General features: G+C 48.8%; 1 protein-coding gene across 2 annotated transcripts in view; it reads left to right on the top strand.

Annotated features, from left to right (window-relative positions):
- The window catches only part of Itpkc (inositol-trisphosphate 3-kinase C), a 24,182-nt gene extending 11,817 nt beyond the window's left edge, over nucleotides 1-12,365 (top strand). The window contains exons 3-7 of one of the 2 annotated variants that reach the window (XM_008854012.2): nucleotides 1,427-1,640; nucleotides 3,353-3,557; nucleotides 4,939-5,040; nucleotides 5,862-5,933; nucleotides 10,930-12,365. In XM_008854012.2, the coding sequence (XP_008852234.1) occupies nucleotides 1,427-1,640; nucleotides 3,353-3,557; nucleotides 4,939-5,040; nucleotides 5,862-5,933; nucleotides 10,930-11,133 (797 nt within the window). In that variant the 3' untranslated portion in view covers nucleotides 11,134-12,365. The remainder of the gene's footprint in view (nucleotides 1-1,426; nucleotides 1,641-3,352; nucleotides 3,558-4,938; nucleotides 5,041-5,861; nucleotides 5,934-10,929) is intronic. The other variant, XM_029556569.1, reaches the window with a different exon arrangement.
- Nucleotides 12,366-13,152: the final 787 nt, after the last annotated feature.

Below are 13,152 nucleotides of genomic sequence, written 5' to 3' on the forward strand. Positions count from 1 at the left end.
TGAAATCTAGAGACTTCTAAACTGGAAAATTCTTTCCCTTTTTATGCTTAATTGGATTAGATCCCAAGTCTCATCATTATCAATATAGTAGAGAGAGGCAGCATGACAGTCCCAAATTCACCTTTGGGGATGCAGAGATACAGGTAAGGCATGCCCATAATTCTCCACAGAGTTGATATGGTGCAGTGTGTAGAAAGCCAAGATCAGGGCCTAAAAAGTCAATAAAAATGTATAAACTGCATTATCTTAAGTGAAAAATGAAAAGGATAGTATTTTTATTTGTAGTACATGTGTCAAGATCTTACACTAGTATATATTATTTCCCTTAATGCTGCACCAATTCTGCCACAAAGTGGACCTTCTGTTCATTTTCCACAGGAAAAAACTAAGACACAGAAGGCTGTGCAACTAACCTAATATCTTATAGGTAGTATACAACTGGAGCAGTTAAAAAAATTCTATCAGGAAAGATCAGCAGAACTGATTTTATTTGGATACTGTTGTCAGCATGGGGGGAGGGAGTACAGATCAGGCCTGGAAAATTCATGCCATGAAATGGTGGGATAGAAACAATTTAAGAGAGGGGTAGGTGTACCAAACACCAACTATATTCCTCTTTGTTCATATTCAGGGAAAACGAAGTTTCTGTTTTTTCACAGCAAAGAGATATAGTTTAAAATTAGAGGGGAGTAGCCCACTGGAGTTAGAGTCTCATTATCCCAAAGAGAGGATTATAAATGATCACCCTTTTGGGGCTGGAAAGATGGCTCAGCAGTTAAGAGCACTGGCTGCTCTTGCAGAGGACCTGGGTTCAAATCCCAGCACCCACTTGATGTTTAATTCCAGTTCCAGGGATTTCAGTGCCATCTTCTATCCCCTGTGGGTATTGCATTACAGGGGTGCTCTTGCATACATGCACACAATGCACACATACACATAAAATAAAAATAATAAATAAAATATTTTTAAAAATTACAAAACAAATAGTGGTACATTGTACTGTGAACAGGACTCTATTAACCAGCAGGGAGCAGATGTATGCCCATGTAAAGCCGGGTGTGGTGGTACATGCCTGTAATCCCAGCCCTTGGGAGGTTGAAGCTGGAGGATCAGGAATTCAAGGCAGCCTTGGCTACACAGAGTTTAAGGTTAGCCTAGGCTACATCAGACCTTGTCTCAAAATAAAATATTGGAAAGAAGAGGAGGGAAAGGAGGGAGAGAAGGAGGGCAGGAAGGAGGGAGCAAGGGAGGCAAGAAGGACAGACCCTACACCAGGCCAAGCTTCTGAAAGTTTCAGGCAAGGAGAGACGCCATTGCAGGAGTGTCAGGCAAGATGGTGGTGGCCAGCATTTGATACATACAGGGAAATGGAGGGTGGTGGGTATCCCTCTGATCCAGCCCCTCTTATTGATCCTGCTTCCCATAGGGAACTTCCAGGCAGGAGAGGATGGTCGGATTCTGAAGCGTTTCTGTCAGTGTGAGCAGCGCAGCCTGGAACAGCTGATGGGAGACTCCCTGCGGTGTTTTGTGCCCACCTACTATGGCATGGTGCAGCGTGATGGCCAGGCCTTCAACCAGATGGAAGATCTCCTGGCAGACTTTGAGGGTCCCTCCATCATGGACTGCAAGATGGGCAGCAGGTAGGATTTGGGGCCGCCATGCGGCTGGGATTCAGGGTAGGTGGTGGGTTTTTTTGAGATCGGGCCAAGTCAATTCAAGGTAGTTACATGGAGTACATCCCCACCAGTAATGTCCAAGGATTCCTGTTCTATCCTGACATTCTGTCTTGATATTCTTGTCTGTTTCATTAAATATTTCATTAATTTAAACCATTCTGATGGTATATAATAGCATTTCATTGTTTTATTTTTAAAAGATTTTTATTTTTTTAATATGTTTAAAACATTTGAGTGTTTGTCTGCATGTATGTAAGTGTACTAGGTGTATACCTGGTGCCTGTGGAGGCCAGAAGAGAGTGTCAGAGTCCCTGGAACTGGATTTAAGGAGGGTTGTTAGCTTCCGTGGTGCTGGGAACTGAACCTGGGTTCTCTGCAAGAACAGTAACTGCTATTAACCTCTGAGCCATCTCTCTAGCCCCTAATTGAATGTTGTTTTTTATTGTTGTTGCTATTATTACTATTTTTTGAAGGAGAGTATGTCATGTAACTCAAGCTAGCCTCATTCTGGCTATGTAGCTGAGGATGACCTTGAATTTCTGATCTTCCTGTCTCCACCTCCTAAGTGCTGGTATATAGGCCTGCACTACCATACCCATCTATGTTATTATTGTTTTGATTTTCACATTTAGATCTACAATCCATCTAGAGTTAATGTATATGGTGGTAGGTGGATATCGGGGTTCATTTTCTGTTGGATTTTTTTTTTTTGAGACAATATCTGATTGTGTAACTGAGGTTAGCCTTGATCACTCAGACTTCCTGTCTCTACCTTTAAATTTTTTAAAAATTGTGCTGTAGAAATGGCTCAGAGGTTAAAAGCACATACTGCTCTTGCAGAGGTCCTGAGGTCAATTCCCAGCATCCACATGAGGCAGCTCACAACGGCTTGTAACTTCAGCTCCAGGAGATCCAAGGCCTCTGCCCTTTGTGGGCACCTGCACTCACATGTACATACCCCCACACAGACATACACTCAGTGCACATAGTTAAAAATAGTAAAACAAATCTTTAAACATTATTTTATTATTGTATGTGTATGATGTGTGTGTGTGTGTGTGTGTGTGTGTGCGCACATGTGGAAGTTAGAGAATAACATTGTGGAGTTGGTTCTCGTCAAGGGGATAGAATTCAGGCATTAGGCTTGTGTGGCAAGGACCTTTACCCACTGAGCCGTCTTGCTGGCCCATCTCTACCTCTGAGTGTTGAGATTGTGTGTGGGTTTCACCACGTCCAGCTGGGCATCTTCATTTCTGTCCAGGTGTATTACCAGCCCTGTACCTTTGTTGCAAAGACCTCCCTTCCACCACTGAATTGCAGTGCTTTTTTCTTACCAGTGTGGCGGATGGGATGTTCATGTCTATTTAGGGAGCCCTGTTTCGTTTTGTCTCTTTATTCTCATGCTGCCCTGTAGCTTTTAGTCTTCTGTTCTGTTTGGTTTTGCTTTTTTGAGACAGGATCTTATGTAGCCCAGGCTGATCTCAAATTCACTATATAGCTGAGGATGACCTTGAACTGATGATCCTCCTGCTTCTGCCTCTCAAGTGCTAAGATTACAGGCTTGGGCCACCACACCAAGTGTCCACATATAGATTTAAATACATCTTGGTATCAGGAAGAGCGAGCCCTCCAGCCCTGTGCTTCATGATTTCCTTTGTCACATCCTGTGTGCTCAGGACCTACCTGGAAGAGGAGCTGGTGAAGGCTCGAGAACGACCCAGGCCCCGGAAGGACATGTACGAGAAGATGGTGGCAGTGGACCCTGGGGCCCCCACCCCCGAGGAGCATGCCCAGGGTGCAGTCACCAAGCCCCGCTACATGCAGTGGAGGGAGACCATGAGCTCGACTTCCACTCTGGGCTTCCGGATTGAAGGCATCAAGGTGAGGGCCGCAAACCAGCAGGCTCATCTGGGATGGGATCAGAGCACTGGCATCTTGAGGAGCAGGGGTTGTGGGGGAAGCCGGAAGGAAACTACCTGGAGACTGCAGAGTCTGGACGGGCTGGCCCGGGGGAGGCCCCTCCTCTCACCCCTGCATCCAGCAGAAGCAGGGTTTGCTTATCTACCTGACTGGGCATCTCCATGCGCCATCTTCTCTTCTCTTTCCCGAAGGCCAGGCCCAGTTCAGTCTTCTCTTCTGCCCTGGCCTCCCTAGGCTCCCAAACCTGGTCCTCCTCCCTCAGATCCAATGTAGTAGGTGGAGGGATCCTTTCCCCTCTGCTGTGGAGAACGCCTCTCTGTCTTCTTGCATTCTTTGTTTAGTTTTTATTTTATGAATTAAACATACTTGGAAAAACTAGATATGGTGGCTCAGACCTGTCATCCCTATAAGGGAGGATTGTAAATTCAAGACCTGCCTGGGTTACAAAGTGAGTTCAGGGCCAGCTTGGGCAACTCACAGATACCTTGTCGTAAAAAAAAAAGAGCTGGGTGTGGTGGTGCATGCCTGTAATCCCAGCACTTGGGAGGCAGAGGCAGGTGGATCTCTGTGAGTTCAAGGCCAGCCTGGTCTACATAGGGAGTTCCAAGACAGCTGGGATTACAGCGAAACCTTGTTTTAAAAAACAGAAAGCCCAACAACAAAACCCAAAACCAAGGGCTGGAGGTGTGGCTTCAGAATGATTGTCTAATGGATGTCTAACGGGTTTAATCCAGACACCAGAACAACAACAAAAAAAAAGGAAAAGAACTTTTGCTCATTTATTTCTTGGGCACTGTATCCTACACACCCAGCCTTAGGTAACCCTCACACTAGTTTTAGGAAGTAGACAGCCGCACATTTTTCAGATGAGGCATCTGAGACTAAGGCGGGTAATGGGATTTGTTTATCTGGATGTGGTGGTGCACTCTGGTAATCCCAGCACTTGGGAGTTAGAGGCAGTAGAATCAGGAGTTCAAGGCCAATCTCAGCTAAGCAGTGAGTATGTGTCCAGACTGGACTACGTGAGACCCTGTCTCAAAAAACAGAAGGACTTGCTTAAGTCTGCTCAGCTAGAAAGTAGCAGTCATGACTGAAAGCCAGATCCTTGCCCCTCATAATCTGTTTTGCTGACCAGGCTCAGCCATGAGTTTCTAAGTTAGAGTTGGACGGGCATGTTACTCAGGAGTGTGACATGGGGCTGGGTTGAGCTGGGCTGGGCAGGTGGACTGTTTCTCCTGAGCATTGGTCATCTTGGCTGGTGGGTAGCCAGGAGGTGCCTGGGGTTGCTTAGTGTGGGGGTAGAATCAGCAGACCTGACAGCATGTTAACCCTTGCTTTGCAGAAGGCTGATGGGACCTGCAACACCAACTTCAAGAAGACACAGGCCCTAGAGCACGTGACCAAGGTGCTGAAAGACTTTGTGGATGGAGACCTTGCAATCCTGGTATGTGGGACGCCCGTATCCCCAAACATAGCCCTGGACAGCCGCCCTTTATTGTTGCTTATGCCCTCATTTGCTTTGAGCTGGGTTGGGTTGGACTGGGCTCATAAAGACTGACTTTGCTCACACAGTCTGCCTTCAGCTGGTGGCTTGGTGAGACCAGCTGGTCACTGGTGGCCTGGCTCATGTGTCCACCTGTTGTATTGTCTTGGTTCAGGATTTGGCTGTAGGCTAGCTGGGCTGCTGTCATCATGGGAACAGGAAGCAGAGATAGCACGTGGAATTCAAAGCCTCCTTGTGTCCAGGCTATGCCCAGGCTATGCCCAGGCTATGTCTGGGTTCATAACGGCCATGCTCCCTTGGGTAAAGCAGGTTATATCGCTGGTCATGGTGGTACACGTCTTTAATCCCAGAGAGGCAGAGGCAGGTGGATCTCTGAGATCAAGGCCAGCCTGGTCTACACAGTGATTCTAGGACAGCTGGGGCTACAGGGAGACCCTGTCTCAAAATATGAAAACAGAACAAAAAAAAAGGCCATATCACGAGACCAAGCCTAGCCCATGGGGAAGGGGAAACTGTCTCTACCTCTCATTGGGGAGCTGTTGGATTTGTGGGGGTTCACATAATCTGCCTCATTTCTTGTGTCATCTTGATGGCTCCACCCCCTCACCTCCTTGTCTCCCCATTTCCCTGGCTCTCCTTATCCCCTCCTGACTGCAGTCTGCCTGCTCAAGGTCAGTATAGGATGAGGGCCAATCTCAAGGTGGCTCACACAGGGCTTGCTGAGTTCCTGTGCTAACAAGACACCCTCCTCTCACACTCAGAGAAAGTATGTGGCGCGTCTGGAAGAACTCCGAGAAGCTCTGGAGAACTCCCCCTTCTTCAAGACCCATGAGGTGCGGACCCTGGATGCCAGGGGTGTACATGGGTGTGGGATACACGGGCTTCATGTTCTGGGGCTCAGCAAAGGGGATTTCGGGAAGGTAGGAAGTAAAGAGTGTGGACTCTCGCCAGGTGGCCTGGGGATGAAGGTCAGCTGTGACGTGTGTCCCTGGAATGTGACTCACCCTCCCCCCCCTTTTTTTTTCCTTTGAGGGAGTGGAGCATAGTTTATTGAGACAGGGTCTCCTGTGGCCTGGGCCAGCCTCTTACAGTCTTCCTTAGTCTCCCAAGTGTTGGGATTACAGGCACTTGCTGCCACATCCAGCTAGGTTTGTCCTCTTTGACAGGGGCAGGAACAGTAGTAGTTCCTTCCCCCCAGGACTGCTGAGGAGTAAGAGTCACTGGAGAGTGACCTTTGGGACATACAAGGGCATTTACGTTGCTCCAAGTTCTTAGAATTGGTTTATGATGGTGATTATTTATGGTTGTTATGTGCCTCCCTTGTTGGGAGGTTCCTACCCACCCGTCCCTTCCCCTCCCTCCTTCCCAGCCTATCTTTTCATCTTTTCTCCTCTCTCTGTCTCTCTCTGTACACGCACACGCACATGTAGCACACATGTGGAGGTCGGAGGACGACTTTCCGGAGTGTCTCTCCTTTCATCACCCAGGTCCTGGGGCTCTAATGCAGGCCGGCAGGCTTCTTGGCAAGCGCCTACCCACTGAATTAGCTTGCTAGGCTCCAGTTTTTTGTATTTTGTTTTTGCTTTTGTTTTTAAAATTTTATTATTTTTGTTTTTTTGTTTGAGACAGGGTCTCACTATATAGCCCTGGCTGGACTGAAACTCTGTGTAAACTAGGCTACTTAGAGAGAATCCACCTGCCTCTGTGTCCTGGGATTAAAGGCATGCACCACCACCACGCCCAGTCCTTTTTTTTTTTTTTTTTTTTTTTTTGAGATAGTGTCTCACTATGCACCCCACCCCTGGCTGTTCTGGAACTCACTATATAGACCAGGCTGGCCTTGAACTCACAGAGATCTGACTGCATCTGCCTCCCAAGTGCTGGGGCTACAGCCTGCACCACCACCCCCAGCATGGTGCATGCCTTTAGTCCCAGCACTCAGGAGATAGAGACAGGTGGATCTCTGTGAGTTTGAGGCTAGCCTGGTCTACATAGGGAGTTCCAGGCCAGCTGGGGCTACAGGGAGACCCTGTCTCAAAAAGACCAAAGGGAAAAAATAGGCATGCACCACAATGCCAGCCGTGTTTTTGTTTTTTTTTTTTTCTTTTTGTGATAGGGTTTCATGTGGCCTAGCCTGCCCCTCAGCCTCCTGGGTTCTGGGATTACAGTTGTGTCCCACTGTGCGTGTCGGCAAGTCACTGTTGTATGGCATCCTCTCCCCTCTCCAAACTCCTTCATCTGCCCCCTCCAGCCCTCTGCCTTCTCTGTGACATCACTGACTCTCCCTCACCGCCCTGAGCTGGAAGTCACACCATTCCATATCCCAGTCCCAGCTCTGCCTATCCTTAGCCCTCTTGAGCCTGGGCAGCCATTCCAGCAGGCCTTGGTGTCCCCAAACCTGCAGTTTGGTGACAGCAGCAGCCACATGAGCACTGGTGTAGGTAAATAGGCTAATTTATTAGAGCCCAGCCCATAGTAAACCATCAGTGTGCCAGCTGTCATTGTTGTGTTTATTTTGATCAAATGTCACCTGTTCCTGAATGTCATCTTGTTCCTGTCACTGCCTTCAGATTATATGGGGTTACAGAGTAGCATAGCAGCCTGGGGACCACATCTTCTCTCCTCTCTTTGTATTTTGTTTTGGTTGCCTGGTGATTTAACAGTTGCCACCATTTAAAATATGAAATTTCAGGCTGGAGACATGGCTCAGCAGTAGAGAGTACATATTGCTCTTGCAGAGGACCTGAGTTTGATTCCCAACACCCATATTGGGTGGCTTGTAACCACCTGTAATTTCAGTTTCAGAGGATCACATGCCTCTGGCCTCTGAGGGCACCTGCACACATGTGCACATACCCATAGACACACACAAAAATAAATAATTTTTTTTTGTTCTTTTTGAGACAGGGTCTTCCTGCAGCCCCAGCTGGCCTGGAACTCCCTATGTAAACCAGGCTTGGCCTTGAATTTACAGAGAGCCGCCTGGCTCTGCCTTCCAAGTGCTGGGATTAAAGGCGTGTACCACCATGCTGAAGAATAATTATTTTAAACCATGAAATTTCGCTGGGCGTGGTGGTGCATGCCTTTAATCCCAGCACTCGGGAGGCAGAGGCAAGCAGATCTCCTTGAGTTCAAGGTCAGCATGGTCTACATAGTTCCAAGACAGCTGGGGCTACAGGGAGACCCTGTCTCAAAAACATAAATAGATGACAGATGATAGATAGATAGATAGATAGATAGATAGATAGATAGATAGATAGATAGACAGATGATAGAGCAATGGCCAAAGATCAATTCAAAATCAAACATGCAATGAATCTAAGACGACTCTGGCAGCACTCACCAGGGACACGTCATGTGACATCACTGCAACATCGATTCTAAGCACACAACATGCACAGTTTGCACTGTGCATGCCATCACACCACAGGACACCAGTGCACACAGGACACTGCTTACACGCCAGCTCAGATTGGAGGCTACTATATGTTACAAACTGCAGGGGGGTTTTTTGGTCTTTTTGAGACAGGGTCTCCCTGTAGCCCCAAATGGCCTGGAAGCTTGCTATGTAGAACAGGCTGGCCTCGAACTCATAGAGATCTGCCTGCCTCTGCCTCCAGAGTGCTGGGACTACAGGCATGCACCACCACGCCTGGTTTTCCATTGTTTTTTGAGACAGTCTCATGTAGCCCAGACTGGCCTCACTTGCTATGTAGCTAAGGCCGACTTTGAATTTTTGCTCCACCTACCACCATCTCCTCAATGCTGGGATTAACTGGTGTGTGCCACCTTGCCTGATGGCAAGCACTCTACCATCCTTAGCTCTCTATCCTTTTCCAGTTCTTATTTGAGACAGGTCCTAAGTTGCCCAGGCTAATCTTGAGCTCACTCTATAGTTCAGTCTACAGGCCTTGAGTTTCCAAATCCTCCTGTGTCAGCCTCCCAAGTAGCTGGGATTACAGGCCTGCCCCAGTAGGCCTGGTGGCATCTATCTCTTCTGACAAGCACTTGTTCAGCTTTCCAGGAATTGGGGTCTGACAGTACAGCACAGTGGTATTTGGAAACCTGGTTTAAGACAAACAGGAAGATCTTACAAAACTGGAGTTAGAGGAAGGGAGGGCAACTAGCTTTTTGTTTGTTTTTTTAGAAAGATGACTCCACTTTGCATAATTTTTTATTACATGTAGGGGGCTAAGTGGCGGTATGTGTGCCATGGTGCTCATGTGGCAGTCAAAGGGCAGACTTTGGGAGTCTGTTCTTGCCTTCCACTGTGTGGGTCCTGGGAATCGAACTCAGGTTGTCAGGTTTGGTAGCTGGTGCCTTTACCTGATGAACCATCTCGCTGGCCGATTAGTTTGTTTTTGAGATGGGGTTTTACTATGTAGCCCTGGCTGGCCTGGAACTCTCCACCCTCTTGCATCAGCCTCCTCAGTGCTGGGATTACAAGCATGCACTACCATGCCTGTCTCAATAAATTTTTTTCTCGAGACAGTTTCATTCTGTAGTTGCAGCAGGCCTTGAACTCACTACCAGCCCAGGTTGACCTCAGATTTGCGACTGTACTGCCTCTGCTGGGATTACAGGGGGGAGTGCATTACACCCTGCTCTGCAGTGACTGTTTGCAAAACAAGTAAAATGAACAATATCTACTGAAGGCCCGGAGGTACTTGATGAGTGTGTGGGTTGTGGGATGCTGCTGGTGACCCCAGGAGGTAGAGTGTTACCAACTTCCCCATTCTACAGACAGGACACCAGGCCAGAGGAAGGAAGCCACTTGTCTGACGTCATCAGCCACAGTCCACTAGCTTAAGAAGCTGCTGCCCTAATCTGGGCCTCGCTGCTGTTCTTCCACTCCTGCTGGGCTCTCTGACCCATTCAGGGTCTTGAAACCATTTGAGTTTCTACTCTGGCTTATAAAATGATGAAAGAAAATAGCTCAGCGTGCTGGCAAGTCCCAGCACTTAGGAGGTGAAGGTAGGAGGATTGGGCATTCTGGGCCAGCCTGGGCTATATAAAGAGACCCTATCTCAAGAAAACAAAAACAAAAGAAGCCAGGCATCTTAGTGCACATCTCTAATCAGCACTTTGGCAGGTTGAGACAGAAGGATCAGGAGTTCAAAGGCATCTTTGGCTATACAGATAGTTCAAGACCACCTTGGGCTACATGAAACCCTGTCTCTAAAAAGGTGGGGGGGGGGGGTGGAGGGGCGAGAAAGGAAAGAAAGCAAGGAAGAAAAAGAAGATAACAGGGGTTGGGGTGTGGGTCAGCCTGTAGAATCCCTGCTTAGTTTGCTAGCTCTGTCCATCTTCAGTATGTACACAAAAGATAACCAGTAACACTTGTTGTCTATTTGCTATATACTAGGCACCATTTTAAATGCTTTATGTGTATAAATTCTACTATTATTCTTACTTTGTGTATAAAGAAGTACAGCCCCAGAGAGGTTAACATGCTTGCCAGGTGTGGTAGCACATGCCTTTAATCCCAGTACTCAGGAGGCAGAAGCAGGCAGAGGCAGGCAGATCTCTGTGAGATTGAGGCCAACCTTGTCTACACAGCTAGTTCCAGACCAGCTGGGGCTATAAGGAGACCCTGTCTCAAAAAAAAAAAAAAAAAAAAGACAAAAAAACCCCTCGAAAATCAAAAAGGAACTCAGACAAACAACTTGCACAAGACTATGCAGTCTAGAAGTGGCAGAGTCAGGATTTGAACTTGGGCAGCCTGGTTCCAGGGTTCCCATTGTCTACCACCCTGCTCTGATACCCGGTGGGGAATAGACTGACTGCCTGCCTGCTCCTCTCCCTAACTGCTTCTCTTTCCCGCTGCAGGTAGTGGGCAGCTCCCTTCTCTTTGTGCATGACCACACCGGCCTGGCCAAGGTCTGGATGATTGACTTTGGCAAGACTGTCGCCCTGCCTGACCACCAGACGCTCAGTCACAGGCTGCCCTGGGCCGAGGGCAACCATGAGGATGGCTATCTGTGGGGCCTGGACAATTTGATCCGCCTTCTTCAGGAGCTTGCCCAGAGCTGACCCATTCCACCATTGCTAGGCTCACTTACAAGATAGTATATATCTGGCTGGCAGAGTCCTGAGAGGCTGTGGGCACCTGAGGTGGGAGATGAGATGCTGCAAGGTAGCAAGCACAAGACCAGTGTGGTTGGAAGAGCCTTTGGGGACACAGCATCACTGGGCTCCTTTATGATGTGGGTAGCAAGACAGGCGGATGCATTGTCAGCAGAACATTAGCGAGGCATCCAATCAGCCAGGAAAGCATCCAAGGGGCTACAAGAGCTAAATCATGCTGCCCTGACAACACAAGCCAGCTGTCACTGGGTAGAGATGTGACACAGTCCCCATAGCTGTGAGAATGACCAGCCCCTCCCAGGTCCCCGAGCCCAGCCATTGGACAGGTTGTCTTTCGTGCCCCAGAGAACCAGGCATCATGTGGGAACACCCTCAAGAGCTACATGTCCACCTACATGAACACCCTCAAGATGACGTCCAGATGACAGCCCCATCTGGAGACCATCCAAGTGCTGAGAGGAGGGTGTGACACCATGGGACACCTCCTGGCACTGCCCTAGACCTGATGCTGTCAGGTGGGGCACAGCATACTCTCCTACCTGCCAGGGCCCTGAGGAACCTCCCTGCTCTTCTGTGGGCTCTGCGGAGCTGCTGCAGACCCAGACCACGTCCACATCCACTGTGTCAGCACTGTGACCATCCTTCCTTGGTGTGTCAGACCCAACCTTGGACCTCCTCCTGCCCCTGAACCCAGGGACCGCCTGTCTCCTTCCTTCTGTACGGTACAGGTGCAGGAAGGGAGTTTCCTAGGCAGGGGAAGGAGGCTTCTCCTTGGGAACCAGAGCTGCCTTGCTTCACTATATGACCCGCCCCCCATGTAATGAAGTACCAGGTGTCACAGAAGCACAAGTGGGCGAGGCTGCAGGCCATGATCTTGAACCTGCAACCTGGTCCTAACCAAAGACTCTACACACGGGATGGGGCAAAGGCCATGCTGTCCCAGTGCTCCGTCACATTCCTGGCCCATGTGGATGGGCTTGGGGAGGACAGGCACCTACCTCTTCCCTAAGCCGAAGTCCTCAGGTCTTCCAGGGCTGACAAGTCCTCTTTTTCTACTGACCGTCTTTATACATATTTATATGTGAGGTAGTTAGATGGGGTAGTGAGGGGAATCAGGAGGCAGAATGGCTTCACTGCCTTCACCCATGACAACACCCCAATAAACAGGACAAAGTCAATGTTGTGTTTGCATCTGGGGTGTGTGGGCTGAGATTCATACTCCTGGCCTTCGTGCTGGGGCAGGGAAAGGGGAAATGATCACTTTGGAAAGAGAGGCAGGCTCGGGGATGGAGGCTCACCACTCAGTCAGGGTCCAGAGCTGCTATTGCCTTTTCTGATTTTTGAGACAGGGTCTTGCTACATAGCTCAGGCTGACCTGAGCTTGAAGTTCTTTTGGTTTTAGGGATTATAGGTTTGTGCCACTACACTCAGGCAGAATTGCTTTTTTGTTTTGTTATTTTGAGACAGGGTCTTGCTCTGTAGCCCAAGCTGGCCTCGCACTCAGTGCAGCTCAGGCTGGCTTTGAACTCAGGGTGACCCACATGCCTCAGCCTCTTCAGTGCTGAGATTGTGTATGTCACCATGCCTAGCCTGAGCTATTCTCAAGTGCCTGGTCTTTGCTGGACAATGCAGGGACATAGGGCTGCCAGCCCTGACCTTTGGACTCCCAAGACAGTGCACCCAGGCTGTTCCACCCAAAGTATCAGGGCTGGGATGCAGACAGGCTGTTAGCCCCCCTTGCTGGTTATGCATTGCATTGTACAGCTCCTTAAATGGGACCTTTTGCTGGGTGCTGGAGCCACCACAGCAACCCAGACAGATCTGTTAATCCCTGGGATGCTGAGGCAGGAGAATTGCTTCATTTAAAGATCAGCCTAGAGGAAGTAGTGAGTTCAGTGTCAGCCTGGGCTATGTAGTAAGTTTCAAGCCAGCTTGGGCTATGGAGGGAGACTCTGTCTCAAGAAG

This window comes from Nannospalax galili, unplaced genomic scaffold, assembly GCF_000622305.1.
Source record: "Nannospalax galili isolate Female #2095 unplaced genomic scaffold, S.galili_v1.0 scaffold886, whole genome shotgun sequence".
NCBI lineage: Eukaryota > Metazoa > Chordata > Mammalia > Rodentia > Spalacidae > Nannospalax > Nannospalax galili.